The 27,011-nt window shown below is 43.0% G+C and overlaps 1 protein-coding gene and 1 long non-coding RNA gene across 16 annotated transcripts in view; both read left to right on the top strand.

The window, feature by feature from the left end:
* LOC144670148 (tropomyosin alpha-1 chain) overlaps positions 1 to 21,704 on the top strand; it is a 38,166-nt gene extending 16,462 nt beyond the window's left edge. For 4 of the 15 annotated variants that reach the window (XM_078532627.1, XM_078532635.1, XM_078532624.1 and 1 more), the window contains 5 exons: positions 321 to 391; positions 1,587 to 1,662; positions 2,227 to 2,289; positions 2,381 to 2,450; positions 20,357 to 21,704. In XM_078532627.1, coding sequence (XP_078388753.1) covers positions 321 to 391; positions 1,587 to 1,662; positions 2,227 to 2,289; positions 2,381 to 2,450; positions 20,357 to 20,439 — 363 coding nt within the window. In that variant the 3' untranslated portion in view covers positions 20,440 to 21,704. Of the gene's footprint in view, positions 1 to 320; positions 392 to 779; positions 856 to 1,586; positions 1,663 to 2,226; positions 2,290 to 2,380; positions 2,451 to 3,075; positions 3,159 to 8,222; positions 8,428 to 20,356 lie in introns of those variants that run through there. The other 11 variants (XM_078532623.1, XM_078532625.1, XM_078532631.1 and 8 more) reach the window with 5 other exon arrangements.
* On the top strand, positions 16,482 to 18,872 carry LOC144670150 (uncharacterized). The gene is made up of 2 exons (XR_013573827.1): positions 16,482 to 18,729; positions 18,763 to 18,872. It is a non-coding gene; the product is annotated as an uncharacterized LOC144670150 (long non-coding RNA).
* Positions 21,705 to 27,011: the final 5,307 nt, after the last annotated feature.

The following is a 27,011-nucleotide window of genomic DNA, read 5'->3' as shown; positions in this document are numbered from 1 at the left end:
GTGGAAACAGATTCAATAGGAACTTTCTGAAGGGTAATGGAAAGATTTTCAAGGTTATGGAGAATCAGTAGCATTAAATAGATAGCCCTTTCAATGAGCCTGCATGGGCAAGATGGGCCAAATGGTCGCTTCCTGTGCTTTTATCATTCTATGAACAATCATGAGCAGGCACATATAAGCTTTTGTTTCACAAAACTCATGCATCCTTCACCAAGGAGGGAAATTCATCTCATAATGTCTCGTGACCCTACACTGAAGCTGTGCTCCCTTCAGAAAGGTCTCTGAAGCCTTTGGATCACTCTTGTACTTTCTCTCTTCAGGTTGCACGTAAACTGGTGATCATTGAGAGTGACCTGGAGAGGACTGAGGAGCGAGCAGAACTCTCTGAATCGTATGTATGGTTTTCACTGCTGTGCATTGTCTGTGAAGCTAAACATGCTTTAAAAGCCAACCTGCTAATAAACGTGAAATGCAAAGCAACTTGAAACATTAAGTCTTTGAGTACAATGATTGTAAATCTGAGCTGGCTTTTATATATACAAAAAATCCTACATTTTAGAATGTAACTTGTTGGCTGTGAAAATTATCAATTATTAAAGAACTTAATTATATTCCACCGAATCCTGTACTCAAAGAATTAAAGCACTAATGAAACTCATCCAGATATGAAATGTCTTGTCTGTATCACATTTGGGGTTTTTAACGTGTTATCTCTTCTTCACTGCATGCTTTCATTGCACACTGTTTTGTGGCCATGTGCATTTCTCGTGATCTGTTAGTCGAGCCCGTCGAGTGGAAGAGGAGGTTAGAATAATGGACCAAACCTTGAAATCTTTAGAGGCAGCAGAAGGCAAGGTACTGGAACTAATGCACTCTCTGGCCTCGCTCGCACCACAATGTGCTGTCATGCGCTTTCTAAACACTTCTGGGGAACCTTTGTGTGGAATGAGAAGTGCCATGGTCTTAGAAAGGATTCACTCATTCTCCTCTCTGCTGCCTACTCTGCTTCTGTGACCTCTTTAGTGTTGGATTTTCAGTCTTAATGTTTTATTTCCTTCAGCAGTGGCCTAAAAGCAATTGATTCTTTTTAAAAATGGGAAGAAAAGAATTTACAGACTAATTTTCCTTAAGTAGGGGTTTCTTGAATTCGTTTCCTATTTTCTAGGTGAGGTGATCAGAGATCTTAACTGATTTTAAACTGTATGAAATTCTGAAGGAGTCAGCTGCTTTAAGGCTACCTTTTGTGCTCTATAATAAGAGCTATTTCGTTAAATCTCCTCTATTTTTCTTTCTCTCTTACTTTCTCTTTCACTCTCGCACTATCTGCCTTACTCTCTTCATTCTCTTCATCGTTTGCGTGCTCTCTCTCTGTCCCATGCTTACTCGCTCTCTCTCTCTCTCTCTCTCTCTGTCTCCCTTTCTCTTTCTCCTGCCTTTCTCTCACTCTACATATCCCTCTATCACTCTGCCCCCTCTCACTGTGCACCTCCCACTATTTTTCTCTCACCCTCTGCCCCCTCACTCTGTCACATGCACACACTCTTTTTCTGTTTTACCCCTTCCTTTTCTGCTCTGACTTAAAACAGTAAATCTGCTGAGCTTGAAGAAGAGTTGAAAACTGTGACCAACAACCTGAAGTCACTGGAGGCTCAGTCTGATAAGGTAGGAGAGGGCAGAACCTCTGCTTTGATATCAGCCGCGTTAAGCATGATAAGAAAATGGTGTTTATAAATTACCTTAGCACTTTCCTCTGATTCCTTCACTTTGTTTGGGAAAAAAAGTTTTACAATGCAATGTGGTTAATCCATTTTTAAATAGTTTAAAATATGACCCAGGGCCACTTTATAATCGTGTAGATTCTGGCTAATTGTGCACAGATCCTATGCTCCCATAGATTGGAGGAATTGAGTTATTTTAAGACTGAAATACTGATGAAGTAAGAATTAAAATACTCTTTCACTTTGGAGAGGGAAACTATTTTAGAGAACAGCTTCATGGTGGATGATTTTAAAATAAATGTGAAAAAACTGCTTCCATTTGCGTCTAGCCTTTCCAAATAATACAAGTTATTTAAGAATACTGAATGTATTTACACTGAACACTTTGGCATCAAATCCTTCCTGTTCCCGGTGTGGGGAGCGGAAGGTAATGAGAAACCTCTGATGACTCGTGATCTATTGGAATTTAGTTTTCTGTCCCTTGTTGACTTGTGTCTTCTGCTCACAGTACTCACAAAAGGAAGACAAGTATGAGGAGGAAATCAAAGTCCTGAGTGACAAACTGAAGGAGGTGAGTGAAGCTTTCCATTGGACTTTGTGGTTTCAGTGTTGACTTTGGTCTCCTGGTCTCAGAACAGTGAAATCTCTGTTGATGTTTTCAGGCTGAAACTCGTGCTGAGTTTGCAGAGAGGTCTGTCGCCAAGTTGGAAAAGTCCATTGATGATCTGGAAGGTATGATTGTAAATCACTCCCCAAATATCCCCTGGCTCTTGAAGTCAGTTTGTATTGCTAGTTTGTGACCAGAAAAGTGCACAATGGGCAGGTGATGTCTGTTGCGTGTTCCAAGTGGCCCGGAGTAGAAGCACTGTGGTTATTGTGTAGGTAACTCGTGGTCATGACTTTAGATTTAGTGAAGTTTAACATTGAAAATTGGTCATCCTCTATCTAGTGGCCTATCTTCATAACTTTGATTCTTCTTCTCAGTAAGAATTCTTTCATGTTCAGATATTAACATAGTGCTTCTCAGTGAACTGCGAGGATATCTAGGAAAATACAGGTGATTATTTAAATTGAGGATTTACATCTGTAAGGAGGCCACCTTTAAACTGTTAGCTTGTTCACAAAGGGCAGAGTGTTTTACTTTTTATGATTTGCATGAAGTCGCACATTGGTTTATTTCCTTATTACTGATTTAAAAAAAAAAATTATCTTGTTTTTCATTTGTACCTGGCTGAACATCTGACTCCCTCCCTTTTTCTGCTCTCCTGCCTGTACTGGGTGCTATGGCTTTTCATCACTCTCTCATCTCTCATCACATTGTCATACCTCCTCATCTCTTCTGCCTCTGCTCCTGTAGATGAGTTGTATGCTCAGAAGTTGAAGTACAAGGCGATCAGTGAGGAACTGGACCATGCCCTCAACGATATGACATCAATGTAAATCTTTTCTTTTGTGCCTGTTGCATCTTTACACTACAACTCTCCAAATAATCTCCCTTATACTTACTGCACCTCCGTTTTCTGTCCATAAAACTGGTTCTAACTCCTTTCTTTATTCCTCTGTCTCTAAATTACATTTTACTTTTGCAGTGTACTAATGTTTTCATATTTAATGAACCGATTTACTTGTTCTGTTTTTACATCCCATTCTTCACATGAGAGTGGCTATGCTTAAACATGGAAGTACAATAGTGTTGCCCCTGCATCATAATACCTGCTTAAATCAGGATTCCAGTATATTGAACAGGAGAATACTGTGTTTAAATCCTTAATGCAGTTTTTCTAATCATATTTAATTCCTGGAGTTAATTTGGTCTGCTTGGGGGGGGTGGGGGAGAAAATAAAAGATTGAATCTTCCCTCAAAGCATTATTCCAAGTTACCAAACCAGGAATGCAAATCTGCAGCCCTGAACGTCTGGTCACTCCCAACCTATGTGTACCTCATCGGACTAACTGTCTGTTTCAATACCTGAGATTCACTTGTGTTGGAAAAGATAGATGGTCCCACGCCAAAGCGAACGAATCCTGGACAGAATTAACTTAGTGTTGGATGTGAACATCTCTTGTATTCCTACAATGTTGGTCATATCCATATACAGGAGTGTGTCTGTGTGTGCATGCACGTGTAAGTGTAACTTCAGCCGGTTTCCTTCTGTTGAACTAATCAATAAACAGTTGGAAAGCTCATACCTTTTTACTATTCTCATCCCACTGACTGCACCTCCATCTCCTTGCATGCCTTTTACTTTTCTGTCTTTCAGATTATTGATGCATTCTTCTTGCACTAACACCTGTATTGCAAAACTAAAGATGAGAGTTCACTTTTCTCATTTACTGTTATACACCTGGAATTTGGGACAGGATTTCCAGTTGCTGATGCTTTCCTCCCTACACATTTCCACTTTTAATTTGTTGAAAAATACTCTGCCTCCTCCTTTAATTTTAAAGGTCCTGAGGTCAAATCTCACCATGACAAGTTATGACACTGAATTCAACAAATCTGGCCCTAATGGCACCAGGCGAACTATAATGATGAAAACAGAGCAGTATAAAATCCAATAAGCTCAGGGATCCTAAGCTTGACCTTGGTACTTGGTTGTAAAGGAGGCTCATCGTCATTTTGGTGTGCCCAGTGATAGGCCCAAAATTAAGGCCTTGCACCTCCCATATCTCGAACAAAATTAAATAGTGGATAATTTAAAATAATTGGTTTTGTTTGGAGATGCTTGTCCTTGACAATCAGTGTTAGCAATTATAAACACAAGTGGTCAGCCCTAGCCTTTCCAGTGATGGTGAGGAGAATGAACGTAGTACCTAGTACAGGACAGGAACAAAAAGCTTAGCTGGCTGAGAAGAGGGCCCAGAGGAAATGGAGGCCAGTGAATTGTGCCCACTTCTCAGCCCACTGTCTTCCTCTGCAGCAAGTTTGGCAGAGACTGCCCTGCCAGAGTGGGGATCCTGATCCAGGTGATTCTTAACACAGAATTGATCAACAAGGCACAAAGCATTGTCGTATGAGATGGAAGGCTGCCTTAACAGGAAGAGACAATTCATAGAACCATGTAGCACTGGAGGAGGCCAATCGGCCCAGCATGCCTGTACTAGTTTACTGAAAGAGCTATCCGATTAATCCCACTCCTCCTACACTCAGTCACAGTGAAATAACAGTGAGAGAGAAAAGAGTAACTTTCTCTGCTTGATGAGCAAGACAAGCATTTGGCTCATCGTACCTTCAACTGGAGTAACTGTTCTAATTCCCTCTCCCCCATTTTCTGAACTGTTACTACCTATTTCACTATAAGTTGTAATGTTTATGAAGGGAGCTATTAAGGTATTTGGACAACAACCATGTAGGCCTGCTAGCATTTTATGCTTTTATTTTACAACCTATCTTTAGCCTTGGCTGTAATAAAGTTCCTCGGTAGATTGTCACTTCCAGTTGCCGTCAATGAACAACTGAATTATACCTCCATTTGTAGGTTGCACTCCAGTAATGACCAAAATCTCTAACCTGTGTGGCAAACCTTGCACTGTTTGAAAGCCTGTACTTTATAGTAGAGTAAGAAATTGATCTGTGGATGAGGGATGGACTCTCCCCTTGCTTCACCTACATGGCAGGATGTAGTGGAATTCCGTGGCTGTAAAGAAGGAAGATTAGTGGGAAATATAGGGATGGACAGGGAGAAAGAGACAAAGTGTGAAAGTGAGGGAGAATGATGGAACTAGTAAGTCTGATTTGTTTATTCCAGTCCGTTTCATTATGCAATGGTCCATCTTTTATAGTTTTGACATCATCATGCTGTCAGTTAGGCCATATCGAACTGAGAACAGATCTTGTGGAAATACTTAATTAGATGCTGCAAGTAACTCCAACACTAAGTAGTTAGCAACAACTGGATAGCAGGGCAGACAGTAACTCTAAACTGGATAGTACCTGGATAGCAGGGCAGACAGTAACTCTGACCTGGATAGTACCTGGATAGCAGGGCAGGCAGTAACTCTGACCTGGATAGCAGGGCAGGCAGTAACTCTGACCTGGATAATACCTGGATAGCAGGGCAGGCAGTAACTCTGACCTGGATAGCAGGGCAGGCAGTAACTCTGACCTGGATAATACCTGGATAGCAGGGCAGGCAGTAACTCTGACCTGGATAGCAGGGCAGGCAGTAACTCTGACCTGGATAGCAGGGCAGACAGTAACTCTGACCTGGATAGTACCTGGATAGCAGGGCAGGCAGTAACTCTGACCTGGATAGCAGGGCAGACAGTAACTCTGACCTGGATAGTACCTGGATAGCAGGGCAGGCAGTAACTCTGACCTGGATAGCAGGGCAGGCAGTAACTCTGACCTGGATAGTACCTGGATAGCAGGGCAGACAGTAACTCTGACCTGGATAGTACCTGGATAGCAGGGCAGGCAGTAACTCTGACCTGGATAGTAACTGGATAGCAGGGCAGGCAGTAACTCTGACCTGGATAGTACCTGGATAGCAGGGCAGGCAGTAACTCTGACCTGGATAGCAGGGCAGGCAGTAACTCTGACCTGGATAGTACCTGGATAGCAGGGCAGACAGTAACTCTGACCTGGATAGTACCTGGATAGCAGGGCAGACAGTAACTCTGACCTGGATAGTACCTGGATAGCAGGGCAGGCAGTAACTCTGACCTGGATAGTACCTGGATAGCAGGGCAGGCTGTAATTCTGACCTGGATAGCAGAGCAGGCAGTAACTCTGACCTGGATAGTACCTGGATAGCAGGGCAGGCAGTAACTCTGAACTGGATAGTAACTGGATAGCAGGGCAGGCAGTAACTCTGACCTGGATAGCAGGGCAGGCAGTAACTCTGACCTGGATAGTACCTGGATAGCAGGGCAGACAGTAACTCTGACCTGGATAGTACCTGGATAGCAGGGCAGACAGTAACTCTGACCTGGATAGTACCTGGATAGCAGGGCAGGCAGTAACTCTGACCTGGATAGTACCTGGATAGCAGGGCAGGCAGTAACTCTGACCTGGATAGTACCTGGATAGCAGGGCAGGCTGTAATTCTGACCTGGATAGCAGAGCAGGCAGTAACTCTGACCTGGATAGTACCTGGATAGCAGGGCAGGCAGTAACTCTGAACTGGATAGTAACTGGATAGCAGGGCAGGCAGTAACTCTGAACTGGATAGTAACTGGATAGCAGGGCAGGCAGTAACTCTGACCTGGATAATACCTGGATAGCAGGGCAGGCAGTAACTCTGACCTGGATAGCAGGGCAGGCAGTAACTCTGACCTGGATAATACCTGGATAGCAGGGCAGGCAGTAACTCTGACCTGGATAGCAGGGCAGGCAGTAACTCTGACCTGGATAGTACCTGGATAGCAGGGCAGGCAGTAACTCTGACCTGGATAGTACCTGGATAGCAGGGCAGGCAGTAACTCTGACCTGGATAGCAGGGCAGACAGTAACTCTGACCTGGATAGTACCTGGATAGCAGGGCAGGCAGTAACTCTGACCTGGATAGCAGGGCAGGCAGTAACTCTGACCTGGATAGTACCTGGATAGCAGGGCAGACAGTAACTCTGACCTGGATAGTACCTGGATAGCAGGGCAGGCAGTAACTCTGACCTGGATAGTACCTGGATAGCAGGGCAGGCAGTAACTCTGACCTGGATAGTACCTGGATAGCAGGGCAGGCTGTAATTCTGACCTGGATAGCAGAGCAGGCAGTAACTCTGACCTGGATAATACCTGGATAGCAGGGCAGGCAGTAACTCTGACCTGGATAGTACCTGGATAGCAGGGCAGGCAGTAACTCTGAACTGGATAGCAGGGCAGGCAGTAACTCTGAACTGGATAGTAACTGGATAGCAGGGCAGGCAGTAACTCTGAACTGGATAGTACCTGGATAGCAGGGCAGGCTGTAATTCTGACCTGGATAGCAGGGCAGGCAGTAACTCTGACCTGGATAATACCTGGATAGCAGGGCAGACAGTAACTCTGACCTGGATAGCAGGGCAGGCAGTAACTCTGACCTGGATAATACCTGGATAGCAGGGCAGGCAGTAACTCTGACCTGGATAATACCTGGATAGCAGGGCAGGCAGTAACTTTGACCTGGATAGTAAGTGGATAGCAGGGCAGGGAGTAACTCTGACCTGGATAGCAGGGCAGGCAGTAACTCTGACCTGGATAGCAGGGCAGGCAGTAACTGAACTGGATAGTACCTGGATAGCAGGGCAGGCAGTAACTCTGACCTGGATAGTACCTGGATAGCAGGGCAGGCTGTAAGTCCAAAATTGTGCAAAATGAAATCCAGCTAATTCACTCTTAATCTGGTGAACATTCTTCTTTTGAAAACCTTCAACTTGGCATGGCTTTGCACTCGACTTCAAATTGGAAACTGGCCAAGGTTGTTCAATTCTTTGCTCATTTATTTATTTTTTCATTTTTTAATTTTACTTCTGCTTTCATCTGTTTTTGTCATTCATTTTTGTTCTGTACCTTTTCTCGCGCAGATAAACTGCTTCACAGCCATGCCAAAGACATCTCCAATCTGCTGGCTTTTGTTTCTGAATTCTTCACTCAAGTTTTAAATGGGCTGAATCTCTTGCTCTACCTGTCATTGCAGCTATTTCAGGCTTTCAGTAACATCAGTCACTCTCCTTATTGTACAGTGTCTCTTCATAGCCTACGTGTAAAATAAACACCTTTCTAGATGAACTGCATCCATCTGCAATTTCTTTAATTTATTACTGAACAGCAACTTGAAAAATAAAGCCGAGGTTATGCTTTACACTGGAAAGAAATGCTTTTTTGGCAATTGCTTTGTTTCTCTCTCTCCTCTTGCATGTGCACGATCCATATCAACCACTCCATTGAGTTGAGACTTGAGTCACATGAGTTGGTGCAATGTTGGATTTGGGCGATGATCTTTGTCTGTTCATGAGCATTCCATGCAATTACTCAAGTTGCCTACAATTGGAAGTTAAGCTGTGACCTTTTTAAGCTGATGGTAGAGTGGTGACTAATCTCGGAGATGTTGCTTCATTTGAGAGTACTGGACTGAAGAAATAGATCTCAGACTACAAGCAACGGCAGTTGAAACTAAAATTCAATGTATTTTTAAAAAAGAACAAATCTACATTTAATAAACATGTGTCTGTGCAAAGTTTCAAGCTAGACTAGTCTCTGCTGAAAGTGCTGAATGAAGTAGCCCTTTTTCAACGTATCGTTTTTCCCCCCCAGAATATAAAGAGAATTCCTTCTCCTTTAACATTGCTTTCAAAGTAGCAGAATTACCCCAATTATAATCCTTTGTGTCAAAATGCTGGGCCCATAGAATTTATACGCCATTAACATACAGCAAGTGTGTCGTATTAATACGCAGAACTGTGTTTGTGTTGGGTTCTGTTCTGTGCAGTGCTGGGTGTGAGGCCACCAGTTTAACTGACCAATCAAAATGGTGCTTGCTTTTTTAAAGTTGCATTATTGGCGTTTTGAACTTTTAAACTGTTCAGAAAGTGCCATGTGAATGTTGGCAGACAAATCAACTGAATCTTCCCTTTTGGTTCATATTGTGTTCATTAACCCAGTAAAATGTGTGGGTAGGACTGAGATTTAACCCCTGATGTTCCTCCCTGCACACAAACAGAAAAACTTCATTGCCAATTGCACAGTCTAAGCGAATGAATTGCAGTTATTTATCCTGTAATCTGAACTAAGAGTTTACCCAGAAAGTGGTAAGTATGTGAAACTTGTATGGAGGGATTGAGGCGGCTGGCATAGATATACATTGAAGGGGAAGCGAGATAAGTATGAGGGAGAAAGGAATAGAACTCTGTTGATAGTGAGATGAAGTAGAGTGGGAGACAGCTCGTGTAACACCATAAACACCAATTATAGACCATTTGAGCTGAATGGTCTATTTCTCAATGCTGGATTAATTTGTGAAGTGAAGTCCATCCTTCAGATGCATCTGTCCTTTTTCATTGTATCTGCTGATCTAATGAGGACTCATCACAGCTGTTTGCCTGTAATTGGAACAAGTGAAGAATGATGCATCGGTAAAATCGTTTGTAAAGTGTCGTCATGAGCTATATTGAGTCCTGCAGAGATTGTTAACTAGGGGAGCCTTGACCACTTGGGACAAGTATCCCTTTTCGATGGCTCCAGAATGGTTGTGTGCCTTTGCATATAAGAGGCACAAGTGTTGTTTTGTTATAATTAACCCGCTGGCACAAATGACCTTTTTCCACAATGCACAGCACCTCTGTATACATGTAGCTATTCTTGACCCCCACTGTGCACTGTGGATGTCTCAGTTAGGGTCTCAAACTTTGAGTAAGTTACCAGCAGATTTAGTTTACAACCTATTTGGGTATGTGTTGCATTGACCGAATTACTTCTGGTGAATGGTTACAAGGAGTTATTCCACCAATCGTGGCAGCCCGCACACAGGATAATTCTTGGGCTGATCGACCCTCCAGGATTGTCCTAGAGAATAAAGATTAATATCCTGGACACTGCTGTAAGCAATAGCCTGTAGGAAAATCACGGCCATTCCAAATACACTCTTCCATTTTAATTGAACACTCATTAGAAAAGTTTATTTGGGGAGAAAAGCTGTTGACTGGATGGGGTCGTTTTGTTTTGCTTTATTTTGTGGGATGTGGGTGATGCTGGTATTTGTTGCCCATCACTAATTGCCCTTGAACTGAGTGACTTGCTAGGCCATTTCAGAAGGCAGGTAAGAATTGACCACATTGTTGTGAATCTGGTGTCATGTGTAAGCCAGACTGGGTAAGGACGGCAGATTTCCTTCCTTGAAGGACATTCATGAACCAACTGTGTTTTTATAACAATCAATGATGGTTATCATGGCCACCATTACTGAGACTAGTTGCCATTTTCCTTCCGTCTGAACAGGCCTTATTGCTCCCGGGTGTATTAGGATTGATGTGTGACACATCCAGGGTAGGCGCTAAAGCATAGAAGGAAATGATAGAGATTCCTTTGCCTCTAGTACAGCTCTCTCACACTCGCGTGCTCTTCCCCCAGCCCCCTTCTGTACTGGATGAGTGATTACACAAGTCTTTTAGGTAGAGATTAGTTAATGACAAGTGGAGTAGGGGCTCCTTTTTTTCACATGTTAAGAATCATTCAAAAATGAAAGAAATCAAGAGTCCCAGTTGTTACAGCACCGAAGGAGGCCATTTGGCCCATCATGTCTGCACCGTCTCTCTGAATGAGCAATTCACTTAGTGCCATTCTCCCACCTTCTCCGTGTAACTCTGCACATTCCTCCTTTTATAGATAGCATTCAAAATGGAATTAGACTGTTTCGATTGAACCTGCCTCCACCACATTCTCAGGCATTGCGTTCCAGACCTTAACCATTCGCTGTGTGAAAAAAAATTTCCTCATTACACTTTTTTTGCTTCTTTTGGAAATTACTTTAAATCTGTGCCCCCTCATTCTCGATCCTTTCACAAGTGGAAACAATTTCTTCCTACCTACTCTGCCCAGACCCCTCGTGATTTTGAACACCACGACCAAATCTCCCCTGTCTCTTTCCTCCAAGAAAAAGAGTCCTAACTTCTCCCATCTATCTTCATCCTGAAGTTCCTCATCCCTGGAACCATTCTCATGAATCTTTCCTGCACTCTGTCCAATGCCTTCACATCCTTCCTAAAATGCACACTAGTTTGGCCTCGGCTGGAGTATTGCCTTTTACAAGTTCATAACCTCCTTATGTACTCTCTGCCCCTATTAATAGAGCTGAGGATGTAGTATGCTTCATTAGCTGTGCTCTCACCCTGCCCTGCCATCTTCAATGACTTATGCACATATGCACCCAGGTCCCTCTGCTCCTGCATCCCCTTTAGATTTGTGCACTTTATTTTAAATTGTCTTTCTATTTCTTTCTACCAAAATGAATCACTTCATATTTTTCCACACGGAACATATGAAATAGGCCATTCGGCCCCTCGAGCCTGCTCCACCATTCAATAAGATCATGGTGTTTCGAGTTCCACATTCCCATCTACTTCCGATAAACTTTGAATCCGTTGCCTAACAAGAATCAACCTACCTCTGTCATAAAAATACTCAATGACCCCCTCCTCCACTGCCTTCAGAGGCAGAGTTCCAAAGTCGCATAACCCTCTGAGAAAATTTCTCCCCATCTCTGTCCTAAAAGGGTGGCCCCTAATTCTAAAACAGTGCCCCCTAGTTCTGGACTCACCCACAAGAGGAAACATCCTTTCCATGTCCAACTTGTCAATACCGTTCAGGATCTTGTATACTTCAAATCAAGTCATCCCTCACTCTTCTAAACTCCAGTGGAAACAGGCCCAGTCTATCTAACCTTTCCTCATCAGACAACCCACTCATTCCAGGTATCAATCTAGTAAACCTCCGCTGAACCGCCTCCAATGCATTTACATCGTTCCTTAGATAAGGAAACCAAAACTGCACACAGTATTCAAGGTGCGGTCTCACCAAAGCCCTGCACAACTGAAGCATAACATCCTTATTTTTATGTTCAATTCCTCTCGCAAGAAAGGATAGCATTCCATTAGCCACCTTAATTACCTGCTGTACCTGCATACTAACATTTTGCGACTCATGCACTAGAACACCTAGATCCCTCTGCACCTCGGAATTCTGCAGCTGTTCTCCATTTAACTAATACTCTGCTTTTTTATTCTTCTTGCCAAAGTGAACAACTTCACATTTTCCTACGTTATACTCCATCTGATGGATTTTTGCTCACTCACTCTATCTATATCCGTCTGCAACCTCCTTATGTCTTCTTCACAACATACTTTCCTACCTATCTTTGTGTTGTCTGCAAATTTAGCTACCATGCCTTCACTCCCCTCATCTAAATCATTGACATAAATTATAAAAAGTTGAGGCCCCAGCACTGACCCCTGCGGAACTCCACTCGTCACATTCTGCCAATCTGAAAAAGACCAATTTATGTATACACTCCGCTGTCTGCCAGCCAGCCAATCTTCTCTCCATGCTAATATTTTACCCCCCTACACCATGAGCTTTTATCTTCCACAATAATCTGTGATGTGGCACCTTATCAAATGCCTTCTGGAAATCCAAGTACAGCACGTCTACAGGCTCCCCTTTATCCACTGCGCATGTTACTCCTTCAAAGAACTCTAATAAATTGGTTAAACATGATTTCCCTTTCACAAAACCATGCTGACTCTCCACAATTACCTTGTTTTGCAATGTGCCCAGCTATAACCTCCCTAATAATCAATCCTAACGCCTTCCCCATGACAGATGTCAAGTTAACTGGCCTATAGTTTCCTGTTTTCTGCCCCCCTCCCTTCTTGAATAGAGGGGTTACATTTGCTACTTTCCAATCGGACGGAATCTTTCTAGAATATATGGAATTTTGGAAAATTAACACCAACGTATCTACCACCTCATTAGTCACTTCTTTAAGACCCTAGGATGAAGTCCATCAGGACCTGAAGACCTGTCAGCCTGAAGCTCCATCAGTTTGCTCAGTACCATTTCCCTAGTGATTGTAATTTCACCAAGTTTCTCTCTCCCCTGATTTGCAGCTATTACTGGAATATTTTTTTCATCCAGTATATTGAACACAGAAGCAAAATATTTGTTCAGTTCATCTGCCATTTCCTTATGTACTATTAACTCCCCATCCTCACTCTCTAGAAGACCAACTTTTACTTTTTTTCCTTTTTAAATACCTGTAGAAACTTTTGCTATCCATTTTTTTATATTTGTAGCTAGCTTCATCTCATACTCTTAATTTCTTCTCCTGATCAACCTTAAAGTCATTCTCTGTTCTTTATATTCTGACCTGCCACTCATCTCTGCACAGTTATATGCTTCTTCCTCAAGTTTGATGCTTTCCTTAACTTCTTTAGTGGGTCGGTTCTCCCCTCTGAATTTTCCTTTATAGTAGGATTATACTTATTCTGAGTTTTCTGAAATATCCCCTTAGATGTCTGCCACTACTTCTCTATTGATCTATCCCCTAGCCTAGTATCCCAGTTCACTACAGCTAGCTGAGCTTTCATGTCTACATAGTTGACTTTATTTAAGTTTAAAATACTAGTCTTAAACCCACTCTTCTCCCTTTCAAACTGGATGTAAAATTCAATCATATTGTGATTGCTGCTAACGAGGGGTGCCTTTACTCTGAGGTCATTAATTAAGTCTGTCACATTACACAATACCAAGTCTAATATAACCTGCTCTCTGGTTGGTTCCAGAATGTGCTGCTTTAAGAAACTACCTCAAAAGCATTCTATGAACTCCTTATCCAGGCTACTACTGCCAATCTGATTTTTCCAGTTTATATGCAGATTACATTCACCCGTGATTATTGCTGCCCCTTTACAAGCACCCAATATTTCTTTTTGTACACTTGTCTTAACTTGTGGTTACTGTTAGGGGTAGACCACTCTCACTAGTGACTTCTTTCCCCTACTATTCCTCATCTCCACCCAAACTGATTCTACATCCTGATCTCCTGAGGCAAGGTCATCTCTAACTATTGCACAAATGCCGTCTCAATTAACAGTGCCACCCCTCCATCTTTTCCTAGCTTCCTATTCTTGAATATCATATACCCCATAATATTCAGGACCCAATCCTTGTCAACCTGCCGCCACCTCTCTGTAATAGCTAACAGACCATATTTATTTACTTCAATGTGCACTATCACTATCGATTCATTTACTTTGTTATGAAGCTACATTCATTCAGAGAGAACCTTTAGTTTTGTCTTTTTGTTACCTTTGTAACATCTAGTCTTGACTGTTGGTGTATTCTTAGGTTTTATCTCTCTGTCCCTTCCTGCTATTCTATGACCCCCGTTTCCCATATTACTATTATAGTGTCCTACCTTGAATCTATTCCTTGATTTGCCACATCTACCCAAGCTTGATATCTCACCCTGCTTGTCTATTTTAAAATCCTCTCCACTTCCCTAGTTACCCGATTCGCAGGAACACAGTCCTGGCACGGTTTAGGTATAGACCGTCCCAATGGTACAGCCCCTACTTCCCCCCAGTACTGGTGCCAATGCCCCATGAACTGGAGCCCACTTCTCCCACACCAGTCTTTGAGCCACATATTCGTGTCTCTAACCTTATTTGCCCTTTGCCAAATTGCATGTGGCTTGGGTAATAATCCTGGCTTCTCATACTGACTATGCAGAACCTCCTTCCTTGTCCTGCCTATGTCATTGGTACCTACATGAATGACGATGACTGGATCCTCCCCCTCCCACTGCAAGTTCCTCTCCAGCCCAGAGCAGACGTCCCAAACCCTGACACTGGGCAGGCAACACCGCCTTCTGGATTCTCGCTGTTTGGCAGAGAACAGTGTCAATCCCCCTCACTATACTATCCCCTACTACCACTACATTCCTGTTTGCTCCCCCGGCTTGAACAGCTCCCTGTCCCACAGTGTCATGCCCAGCCAGCTCATCCACCTTGCAGACTTCACTTTCATCCACACAGGCTGTGAACACTTCAAACCTGTTTGACAGTTGCAAAGTCTGAGGTTCCTCCACTACTGTCTACTCGGCCCCTTTTCCTGCCTCACTCAGGATCACATCCTCCTGTCCCTCACTGCCGACCAAAACGGATGAGCCTATTCTCAGAGGCACGACTGTCTTCTGGAACAAAGTGTCCAGGGATTTCTCCCCCTCCCGTATGTTGCGCAGTGCCTGCAGCTCAGCTTGAGATCAATAATCCTGATCCGGAATTTCTCAAGCTGCTTACACTTTCTGCAGATGGGTTTGTTCTGGATTGCCCCGGCGTCCAGTAGTGCTCACATTCCACAGCTGCAACACAACACCTGTCCTGCTTCATCTGCCATTCCATCAAATTGTCTTTGTTTTAAGTTTATTTTTTCATGCAAAGTAGGTGTCGCTGGCAAGGCCAGCATTTGATGCCTAATTGCCCTTGAACTGAGTGGCTTGTTGGGGGCATTTCAGAGGGCAGTTAAGAGTCAATCACATTGCTGTGGGCCTGGAGTCACATGTAGGCCAGACCGGGTAAGGATGGCAGATTTCCTTCCCTAAAGGACATTAGTGAACCAGATGGGTTTTTTTTTTTTACAACAATCAATGATTACATCGCCATTACTGAGACTAGCTTTTAATTCCAGATTTATGAATTGAATTTTAATTCCATCAGTTGCTGTGATGAACCTGTGACCCCGGAGCATTAGCCTGGGCCGCTGATTACTGGCCCAGTGACATTACTACTCTTCCACCATCACCCTCCCCCCCCACCCAACCTGTCCTTCTGAAGTTCTACACTATCCTCATTACAGTTCACAATGTTTTCAAATTTTTGTAAATTTTGAAATCATGCCCTGCACACCAAGGTTTAGGTCATTAATATATATCAGGATAAGCAAGGATCCCAACACTGACTCCTGAGGAACTCCACTACAAACCGCCTTCCAGCCTGAAAAACACCCATTAACCACTAGCTTCCGTTTCCTGTCACTCAACCAGTTCTGTATCCATGTTGCTATTGACCCTTTTATTCCATAGCAATATCTTTTCTCTCAAGCCTGTTGTGCGGCACCGTGTCAAAAGCCTTTTGGAAATCCATGTACACCACATCACAAGTATTGCCCTCCCTGTTACCTCTTCAAAAATCTCCGGCAAGTTAGTTAAACATGATTTTCCCTTAAGAATCCACATTGGCCCCACCCCTCCTTTTATTATTTAGATGCCTAGAGAAGACTTTGGAATTCCCTTTTTTTAGCTGCCAGTCTTTTTTCATACTCCCTCTTTGCTTCTCTCTTGTGCAATTATAGTATTTTCTAGATTTACACTTTTTTGGAATATTGGAACTTTTTAGTGGGTTTCTGATCTTCAGGTTGGACACAGTTCAGGGCCCAGACATGCTGAGGCCTCGGAGTCAGTGCGGTTTTTAAAAAGAATGCCTGATAACCTTCACCTGCTCTTTTATGGCCCACAGGTTTGACTATTTGAATAGAGTGGTGCTGTGAATCATTTACTTTTGCCTTGTATGTACTGAAACCTCTCTCATATCTTGTTCAGTTGAAACTCCGAGGGGAATGGGATTGAATGAATTATTGAAGATCACTAGAAATTCCACGACCCCACGATGCTGGGCAGGAAACAAGCTCAGGCCAGAGATAGGGAGGCACATTTGCAGCTGCTATTTTCCAAAACCCACACCTGGGGGCTGAGGCGCTCTGTCAATTCAGGATGATAGAATTAATCCCTTGAGTTCCAACTTGTACACAATTCACTTCAAAACTTTCCAATTTATTTTGAGATATCTCATTAGATGCTGTATATCTTGATATGTTACTGTATTTGGAATAGTCCCAGTATTTCTGCCTCTTATTTTGTTTGGCAGATTTTTCTAAACATCACTTTCAGCATGAAATCTATTTTAATATCTCAACTTACCTGGTGTTCTCGCTGTATTTGATGTTCCTGAGTTTACTTTAACTCTTGTTTGACAAAGGATTCCATGCTAAGGAACTATAGATGTTGACAGCATGGGAGACCATTCATCCCATTATGTCTGCTGACGTGTGAGAGTAGTCCAAACCAAATCTCACTGCCTTGCTCTTCCACCCCCCACAGCTTCCTCTGTTACAAATATCCGTCAACTCTCCCTTTTAAAAGATGCTGCAAACAGCCTCTCTGGCAATCAATTATTTTTATGTCTTTTAATCACCATCTATTTAGACTTTAAAGCTTAAGTTTCTCATAATTCATCTCATTTTTTCACTTGATCAACCGTTATTGCTCTCTTGTCACCACCCAAATTGGATCCAATTCCCAAGCGAAGACAACTTGACCAGAGTTAAACTGGGACACTCACTATTGGAGGTGCTTTGAAGATGAGCTGTAAAGACCAAGTGTCGACTGACTTTACTCTTAGCTGATTTATCACTTCCTGTATTGGGGTAGCAAACTCGCACCATAGAAAGTTGCAGAATTGTTGGGAATTGCTTTACTGCTTGGCTGTTTCTCTCGTCTGTGTTTTGTATCGTTTTTGTTTGGTTTGACTCCAGGAGGGGTAGTATCTTTGACATTGATATTTAATGAACCACACTGGTGTGTGTGTGGGTGTATTTCAGCGTCTGCCTGCAGAGACGCCTGCTTTTGACTTTCTTTTTGCTACTTGTTTGATCGCGACTGGCTTGCTCATTTTTTAAAAAAAAATCCTTTTCTTACAAATGAAGTCCCAGCCTGTCACTAGAAAGAGTGCAGCCAAGAAACCCCAGCAGCTTTAAGTTCAGATCCCACTGGGGCCAAGCTGTGAAACTGTGGATTAGCACCAGAAATAGATTACCCATGAAAACTGCAGGAGTAAATCACTGTCCTTCAGGGAAGGGAACCTGCCACCAAAACCCAACCTAGTCGAGCAACATATGAACTGGAGTAGGGCATTTAGCCTGTTGAATCTGTTCTGTCATTCAGTAAATGTGACCTAACCCTATATTCATTGATTGGCAGAACAGACTCAAAACTGAGATTGGTTTCAAAGGTATTAAGGGAAATGGGGCACAAGTTAACAAAAGTCTATGAATCTCAGTTTTAAAAGTTATAATCGATTAAGCATCGATTGCCATTTGCGGAAGAGAGTTCGAACTTTGTGCATAGAAATGGCTCTTTGTTTTGCTCCTGAAAGGACTCTGCCCCCTTGTCCTAGACTCCCCACTGGAAGTAGTTTTTCTCTCTCCGACATGTTTACCCTGACATCTTGAAAACTTTTTGATCAATCCATCCCTTAACCTTCGAAATTCCTGGGAACACGACCGTAATTTGTAGTAAAAACAAAACGCTAGAAATAATCCGATCTGGCAGCAGCCGTGACGGGGAGAAAAATAGTCAATGTTTTAATGACCTTTCGTCAGAAAATTTGAGTGATCTGTCTTTGTAATTTAATCCTTAGAGCCCAGGTATCTTTCTGGTAAGCCATTGCTGTACTCTGCCATGTCAAATATATCTTTCCTTAGGTGTGGTGCCCAGAACTGCTCACAGTCCTCCAGGCGTAGTCTAGCCAGGCTTTGTCTGGCTGAAGGATGACTTCTACCCCCTTGGATTCTAATCCTGTCGATATTTAAGGCCACTTGTTTATTTGTGATTGGCTTTGTCATTTTTTTAAAAATCCTTTTCTTACAAATGAGGTACCAGTCTGTCACTAGAAAAGTGTGCAGCCAATACAGCCCGCTGGCTGCATTCCACTAGCCCTTTTTTGTACTTGTAGCTTCAGTCCCAACCTATATGGTTGACTTTTAATGTCCTCTGGGCAGCTGAAGATGGACAATTAACATCCAGTTTGAAAGTGAGTGGGATAATGAACCCAAGAATGTAAATCGCTTTCTATGTAGAATCTAATCCTATTCTCTCTAAACTGTGATGTACAGACAGATGATACAGTTGACTGTATGTTATATTAAATTATTTTGTAAGTTCCTGAACATTCTTACTTTGGTTATTGTACCACAAGCAGGGTCTAGGGAGGTTTGTTTTTGCAAGGTTGCTGGCACTAGAATCTTCAACTCTTGGAACCATTGTCCTACAGAAAAGGTTTGACTGTGTGTTGAACTTTTAACTTGCAATGAAGCCTGGAATGAGCCAAGGTCTCTGGACTTTTGTCGATATTTAATGAATTGTGGTTTGTGTTAGGGCATGTGTAATAATGGACCTAATATTTCAACACCGCCCAGGTTGGATTTGTGCATTAAGGAGAGTTGCTTTGCTGGTTTTCTATCTCGTGTTCTCTCGCCTAACCTCAAACTCTTCTGCTTTTGTTTCCTTCTAACCTGACTGTGGATCCTGAAGATCGCCTGTATCATCAACTAGAGCAAAACCGTCTTCTTGCTAATGAGCTTAAACTGGCCTTGAATGACCTGAGTGCCTGATTGAGGGGTGGTATCTAGCCTGGCTTCTAGCCTTTAATCTGACTGTCTTATTTTCTCCTCTGACTAGTTTTGGATTGCCTGTCGAATGAGATTAATTTCCTAACCCATTGGTGTAATGTAATTTAGCCAGCTTGCTAATTTATTCAAACTCTTAATATTAGATTTCCCAATAAGTAAACTAGTCTACAGGAGAACATCTGTTTCAGCGCAAGTGCTATAAGTCATCATTGTGTTGCATACCAATTTTGACTAGTTACCAGATATGCTTGCAATATTGTTTTTAAGCATTTAGATGTGTAATGGTCTAACCAGCTGATTGTGCAAAGTGTGCATTTGTAAATGCAATTTCCTAATATCTTCGCACCATATTCCCTGTTGCAAGTCACCTTTCGATTACCAGTAGCTGAGCTACGGAAGAAACAGCTTGCATTCCTATAGCACAATCCAGCATCCCGATGTCCCAAAATGCTTTGGAGCCAACGGAGTAGAGCCATTGTTGTAATGTAGGAAAAGCTGTTCCCATACAGTTTGTGGTTTAAAGTTCACTCTATCCTTTTATTCTACCAAGGGAATATTTCCAAGTTGTAGTTACACAGTGCACACGAGCAGGTAGCTTGACCTGGCTAGCAGGATTTTATGTGCAAGCTTTGAATGTGAAACAAGCATCTTTGAGTTAATGTGTTATATTTAATACATTTATCTTTTAATCTTGCAACAGAGAAACTGGCACAAGCCAAAGAAGAAAACCTCAGCATGCATCAGATGCTCGATCAAACTCTACTGGAGCTTAATAATTTGTGAGCTGTCTTAATTTGCTGCAAACTGGTTGCCCCCCCCTCAGTTGTCATAGGCTCTTCTTGAGAACAAGTGTCCCCTTGCTTTATGCAGATGTTTGGCAGAGTGGCAGGCAGCCACGGCGATGGCCCAATCGAAGATAACGCAAACAGTGATCGAAAATACTCCAAATTAAAAATCTGCAGTATCCCACAATTGCTACATTTTGTTTTTAGAAGTACTCTCCCACCCAACAGTTTTCAAAATTACTGGAAATTACAGGCTATATTCCGACAAGCCTCCATTTTAAAAAGTTGTCCCCCCCCGCTCCTGCCACTCAATTTAGTTCCTGATATTTGCCAGAAATTATTTTTGAAACCTTGCCAAATATGTTCACCCTTTCGTTTCATTTTCCAGTAGGAGTTTTCTTTTTAAATGGAAGAATGTATTGGCAACCAGATAAAGGGGAAATTTGGAGGCAACACTTTTGACCCGCTTATTTTTTTTTTTGTAAAACACTGGGTTTTTAAACACTTGCAAATTATTTTTTTGAAGGGAAGGGATAAAATATAGGAATGTTTTATTAGAAGGTCTGGGTGCTGCAGTCTATAATAATATTACCTGCTTTTGTAACAAACATGTATTTCTTGTTCCTTGTGACTGAATTGGTCAATCTCAAGTTTGACCTGCAATTCTTCTTCCATCTAAGTTCAACATTCCGCGATGTGATTTGAAAAGTCTTGTTTTGTTTTAAATGTAATAAAAGGCACAAATAGCAACCCACCAACTCATTAAAGTATGAGCATCGTCTAACTCGTGACAAAATAATCAGTCAAATGAAGTTCGTTAAAGCAGCAATTAATTTTAATTGAAATGTAGATGTAGTGTCACAAAATGCATAATGAGATTCTAGAATGTACCTGTTAATTCCACCCTGCCCAGTTCTGCTTCCCAGTCTAGGTGTGTGATGGGCCAATCCAGAATCTTGTATTAACATAGTAATTATTAATGGGGTCTCCATGCCAACAGGGTTGATTTGCCTGACAAGTTGTTAAAACCATAAACATGAGTACACCAGCGTGGCTGAAAAAATAATTGCCTTTTTCCCTTTTGTGTACTGCTGAATATTGTACAAAATGTACGAATGACTTTTATTTGTTGCAAAAGGCAATAATGAGTAGAACATTCTGGTAATGCTTCCCTGTGCACGCTTAATCGTGAATTGTTTTAACAATATGCTTGTCTGTAAACGTTATTATGGTAATAAACACACACACATGAGATTTTGTAAATCAGTCCTTTGAATTTCTTAATGAGCTTCATAATTCTTTTTTTGGCAGGCAAAAGGAAGACTTGCATTTATTCAGCATCTTTCACAGCCTCGGGATGTCTTAAAGCATTTTACTTCAAAAGTATGTCATTTGCATATAGTCACTGTTGTACTGTAGGAAACCTAGCAGCCAATTTGCACTCAGCAAGCCACCGTAAACAACATTGCGATAAATGACTGTAATCTACTAGTGATTTTGGTTGAGGGATAAATATAGGCACAGGGAAAACTTTCCTAATCTTCATTAATGTAAGTCTTGAGAGGGCAGGAGGAGTATCAGTTTAACATCTTATCAGAAAGATGGCATCTCCTATAGTATAGAACACGCAGTACCACACTGGACTGTCAGCTAGAGTTTTGTGCTTAAATCCACGGAGTGGGTCCCACCGCTAACCCCAAGGTAAAATGAGTTAGCCACTGAGCAAGGGCTGACACCTCTTAGCCTCACCTTTTTTAGAATGTGACCCAATGCTGCCCTGTGTCCCTTTTCACTGGGGAAGGTGAGCACTAACCGTACTCAGCTGGTGTGAACTCATGTCGTCTTACCCGAGTGAACTTAGTTGGGCACAAGGCTGATCATTTGCAGTTCCTTGAAGGATTCTTTGTGACTGACTGTAGATCTGTATTTCATTTTATCACTAACTTCTGGTATTTTGGGAGAATTACTTGTGATCACTTTAACCTGGTAACTGCTCAGAGTGAGGCTCATCATGATGCAATTCCAGATAACTTTAAGCTCCTTACTTGTGTCTTTGGTTTAGTTTGAGGACACTAAGTACAGTCACAGATTAGTGCTGGAGAGGAGATATTACAACAGTCAAACAAATTCAACCATCCCCACTGGAAATAAGACCCAATGTCAACCATTGGTAGAATTTTGGCAATCAGGATAGGAAAAGAGGTGGAAGTTTAGGTTCCTGGATGAGCAAAATGAAGCCGTAGGCAAAGATTGGTTAATTCTTTGTGGTGATCAAGTGGAAGCCGTATTTTGGGAATTGTAACGCTGATTAAACTTCCTGGACCAATCCCATATAGCAAGGGTAGGCTGGACTAGTGATCCAGAGACTGAGGGTAATGCTCTGGGGACCAGGGTTTGAATCCCCCCACAGCAGATGGCGAAATTTGAATCCAATAAAAATCTGGAATTAAAAGATGACCATGAAACCATTTTCGATTATTGGAAAAACCCATCTGGTTCACTTATACTCTTTGGGGAAGGAAATCTGCTGTCCTTACCTGGTCTGGCCTACATGTGACTCCAAGCCCACAGCAACGTGGCTGACTCTTAACTGCCCTCCGAAATGCTCTCAAACTGCTAAAAAGACTAAAAGAAATGGAACAAGACGGACCACCCAGCATCGACCTAGGTACCAGAAATGACAATGGCAAACTCAGCCCTATGGACCCTACAAAGTCTTCCTAACTAACATCTGGGGGCTTGTGCCAAAATTGGGAGAGCTATCTCAGAGACGAGTCAACAGCCTGACGTAGCCCTACTCATGGAGTCATACCTTACAGATAATGTCCCAGACACCACCATCATCATCCCTGGGTATGTCCTGTCCCACCGGCAGGACAGACCCAGCAGAGGTGGCAGCACAGTGGTATACAGTCGGGAGGGAGTTGCCCTGGGAGTCCTCAATGTTGACTCTGGATCCCATGAAGTTTCATGGGCAAGGAAACCTCCTGCTGATTACCATGTACCGCCCTCCCTCAGCTGATGAATCAGTGCTCCTCCATATTGAACACCGCTTGGAGGAAGCACTGAGGGTGGCAAGGGCACAATGTACTCTGGGTGGGGGACTTCAATGTCCATCACCAAGAGTGACTCAGTAGCACCACTACTGACTGAGCTGGCCGAGTCCTAAAGGACATAGCTGCTAGACTGGGTCTGCGGCAGGTGGTGAGGGAAAAACATACTTGACCTCATCCTCACTAACCTGCCTGCCACAGATGCATATGTCCTTGATAGTATTGGTAGGAGTGACCACTGCACAGTCCCTGTGGAGACGAAGTCTTGACTTGACATTGAGGATACCCTCCATTGTGTTGCATGGCACTATCCCCGTGTTAAATTGGATAGATTTCTAACAGGTCTAGCAATTCAAGAATGGGTAACCATGAGGTGCTGTGGGCCATCAGCAGCAGCAGCAGAGTTGTACTTGGAGAACACAATCAGTAATATCGTAGCCCAGAATATCCCACACTCTATCATCACCATCAAGCAGGAGATCAACCCTGGTTCAATGAATAGTGCAGGAGGGCATGCCAGGAGCAGCACCAGGCATACCTAAATATTGAGGGGTCAACTTGGTGAAGCTATTGCACAGGACTACTTGCATGACAAACAGCATAAGCAGCAAGTGATAGAGCTAAGTGATCCCACAACCAACGGATCAGATCTAAGCTCTGCAGTCCTGCCACATTCGATTGCAATCAGCCATGATCTTATTGAATGGCAGAGCAGGCTCGAGGGACCGAATAGTCTACTTCTGTTCCTATTTCTTATGTCAATGTTGGTGGACAATTAAGCAACTCACTGGAGGAGAAGGCTCCACAAATATCCCCATCATCAATGATGGAGGAGCCCAGCACATCAATGCAAAAGATAAGGCTGAAGCATTTGCTACAATCTTCAGCCAGAAGTGCCGAGTGGATGATCCATCTCGGCCTCCTCCGGAGGTTCCTCGCATCACAGATGCCAGTCTCCGGCCAATTCGATTCACTCCACATGATATCAAGAAACAGCTGAAGGCACTGGATACTGCAAAGGATATGGACCCTGACAATATTCTGGCAATAGTACTGAAGACTTGTGCTCCAGAACTTGCCATGCCCCTAGCCAAGCTGTTCCAGTACAGCTACAACACTGACATCTACCCGGCTATGTGGAAAATTGCCCAGGTATGTCCTGTACACAAAAAGCAGGACAAATCCAACCCGGCCAATTACTGCCCCATCTGTCTACTCTGCATCATCAGTAAAGTAATGGAAGGGATCATCAACAGTGCGATCAAGTTCCATTTGCTTTGCAATAACCCACAACCACTACTATCTAGAAGGGCAGCAGACACATGAGAACACCACCACCTGGCAGTTCCCCTCCCAAGTCACTCACCATCCCGACTTGGAAATATATCGCTGTTCCTTCACTGTCACTGGGTCAAAATCCTGGAACTCCCTCCCTACCCACCTACACCACATGGACTGCAGTGGTTCAATAAGGCAGCTCACCACCACCACCTCCAGGGCAATTAGGGATGGGCAATAAATACTGACATAGTGACACCCACATCCCATAAACGAATAAAAAGAAATGGAATCTGATTCATCCTTTGTTTGATAATTGTTCAGTAATTAGATCAGTCATGTAAATTATGGTGCCTCTATCTACTTTTAGCACTTTTTAAATATTCCAAAGACGATTCACAGACACTGATGGAAGCAAACCAAAGGAGATATTGGGAGGGATAGAGGGACTTAAAAGATTAGCCATGGGGGTGGTATGTGGGTTCAAGTTGGGAGAGTGGAGATTTTTTCCACGTGATGTAGATGGCTGCAGTCATGGGCTCCAGTGGAATTACAGAGAAGAGAAGATGTGCAAGAGGTCAGAGTCTGAGGATCTGGAGAATTTGTTGGCAGTTGTAGGATTACAGAGAGGGCCAAATAAATTTAAACACCAGGAATGAGACTTTGTGATTTGTGGAACCAAGGACAGAGGTGTGTTGGTTGAGTGGGAGTTGGTGCAGGGTAGGATATGGGCAGCAGAGCTTTGGGTGAGCTTCAGTTTGGGCGGTAGGGGATGAGAGGCCAGTCAGAGTTTGTGTCTTTTATAACAAAGGCACAGATGATGATTTCAGCAGCAAATTGATTGGGACAGCAATGGATACAGGTGATATTATGGAGGTGGAAGTAGGTAAGCTTTGTGATGGGCAGAACATGGGGTCAGTAGCTCAGTTCAGGTTAAAAATAGGATTCTGAGATTTATGTTATGATCTGGTTAGGGACCAGTAACTTTTAGTTTAAAGTAGACGCAGTTTGAAATCCCAGGTATTTACTAAGAGAATAAAGCAACAAGATTCCAGTTTTAAAAAAGCAAAATAAACTTTAATATACAGAGTCAAATGAGTAAAACAATTTGCAGTATCTATCTTATACTCAAATATTCAGAATTAACATTAGGTACAGGTGAATTAACAGACAAACTATGATCAAGCACATGATGCAATAAATGGCACATGCGACCAAGACAGATTCCAGAGATTTATCAAAAGTCCACCCAGACAGCATCCACTGAGTTACACAATCTTGTCAAAACTTTGTCTGCCTCATAAGGGATTTCAGGCCTTCACTTTTAAAGATCTAGCTTCAGAATTGCCTTCGAAAGTCACTCCGACTCAGACTTCCTCAACAACTACTCAATTAAACTGATGGTTTAATCTCTTCTCCTGAGACTACTTCCACTGGCTTCCTGAAGCTACACTCCAGAACCGTGAGTACTTGTGAGTACAAGCACAACTCCAGCTCTGCAGCCACACCGAGAAGGACACAACTGCTCCAAAGGGTTACCTTTGCCCCTCCGGCCTGCAGCACGGAGTCTGCTGCTTTTTCAGTTTTCCAAGGCTTCTGAGCACTCACTACCTAGATCCTAACAACTTTCGCTGCTTGGAGCTTCTTTCTTTGCTCCTCTCCCCAGTGATCGATCTCTCTCCGTCCTCTCCCCCTGGTTCTCTACCTCCTGGGACTCGTCTTGTTATGGTGCCCAACCTGGGTCTCGTGATCGTTGTTTTTGCACCGCACAGACTTACTCCTGATGTCCCAGATAGCCGAGCCCTTTAATGAAAAGGCCAAACCTAGTACTGAGCATGCCTGGCCTGTCACCCTGCCACCCTCTGCACATGCCCAGAACTCCTGGACCTGCCAGGAAATTGAGTCCTTGGCCTCCATCCGGAACCAGGTAAGTTCCTATCTCTTAACAGGTTGCAATCAATTCAATTTAGAATGCAACAACGCTCAGGTAAAAACAGAACCCTGTGGATGCTGGAAATCTGAAACAGAACAGGAAATTCTTTGGAGAGGAAGGGGGTGATGGGGCAGCTGCTAAGTAAGGTCAGAGGGGTTAAGGATGAGTTTTTGTTGAGGGGGGTGGCTGATGTAGTCTCAAAGAGACTGTGAGAATACCCAAAGAAAGGGAACGTATTAAAATGCTGCACGTGAATGAGTATCTTCCCATCCCCCAATGCAGCACTGACAAACAGCTGAAGATGGA

Source organism: Cetorhinus maximus, chromosome 30 (assembly GCF_964194155.1).
Source record: "Cetorhinus maximus chromosome 30, sCetMax3.hap1.1, whole genome shotgun sequence".
NCBI lineage: Eukaryota > Metazoa > Chordata > Chondrichthyes > Lamniformes > Cetorhinidae > Cetorhinus > Cetorhinus maximus.
This window is presented reverse-complemented; position numbering and strand designations above follow the sequence as displayed.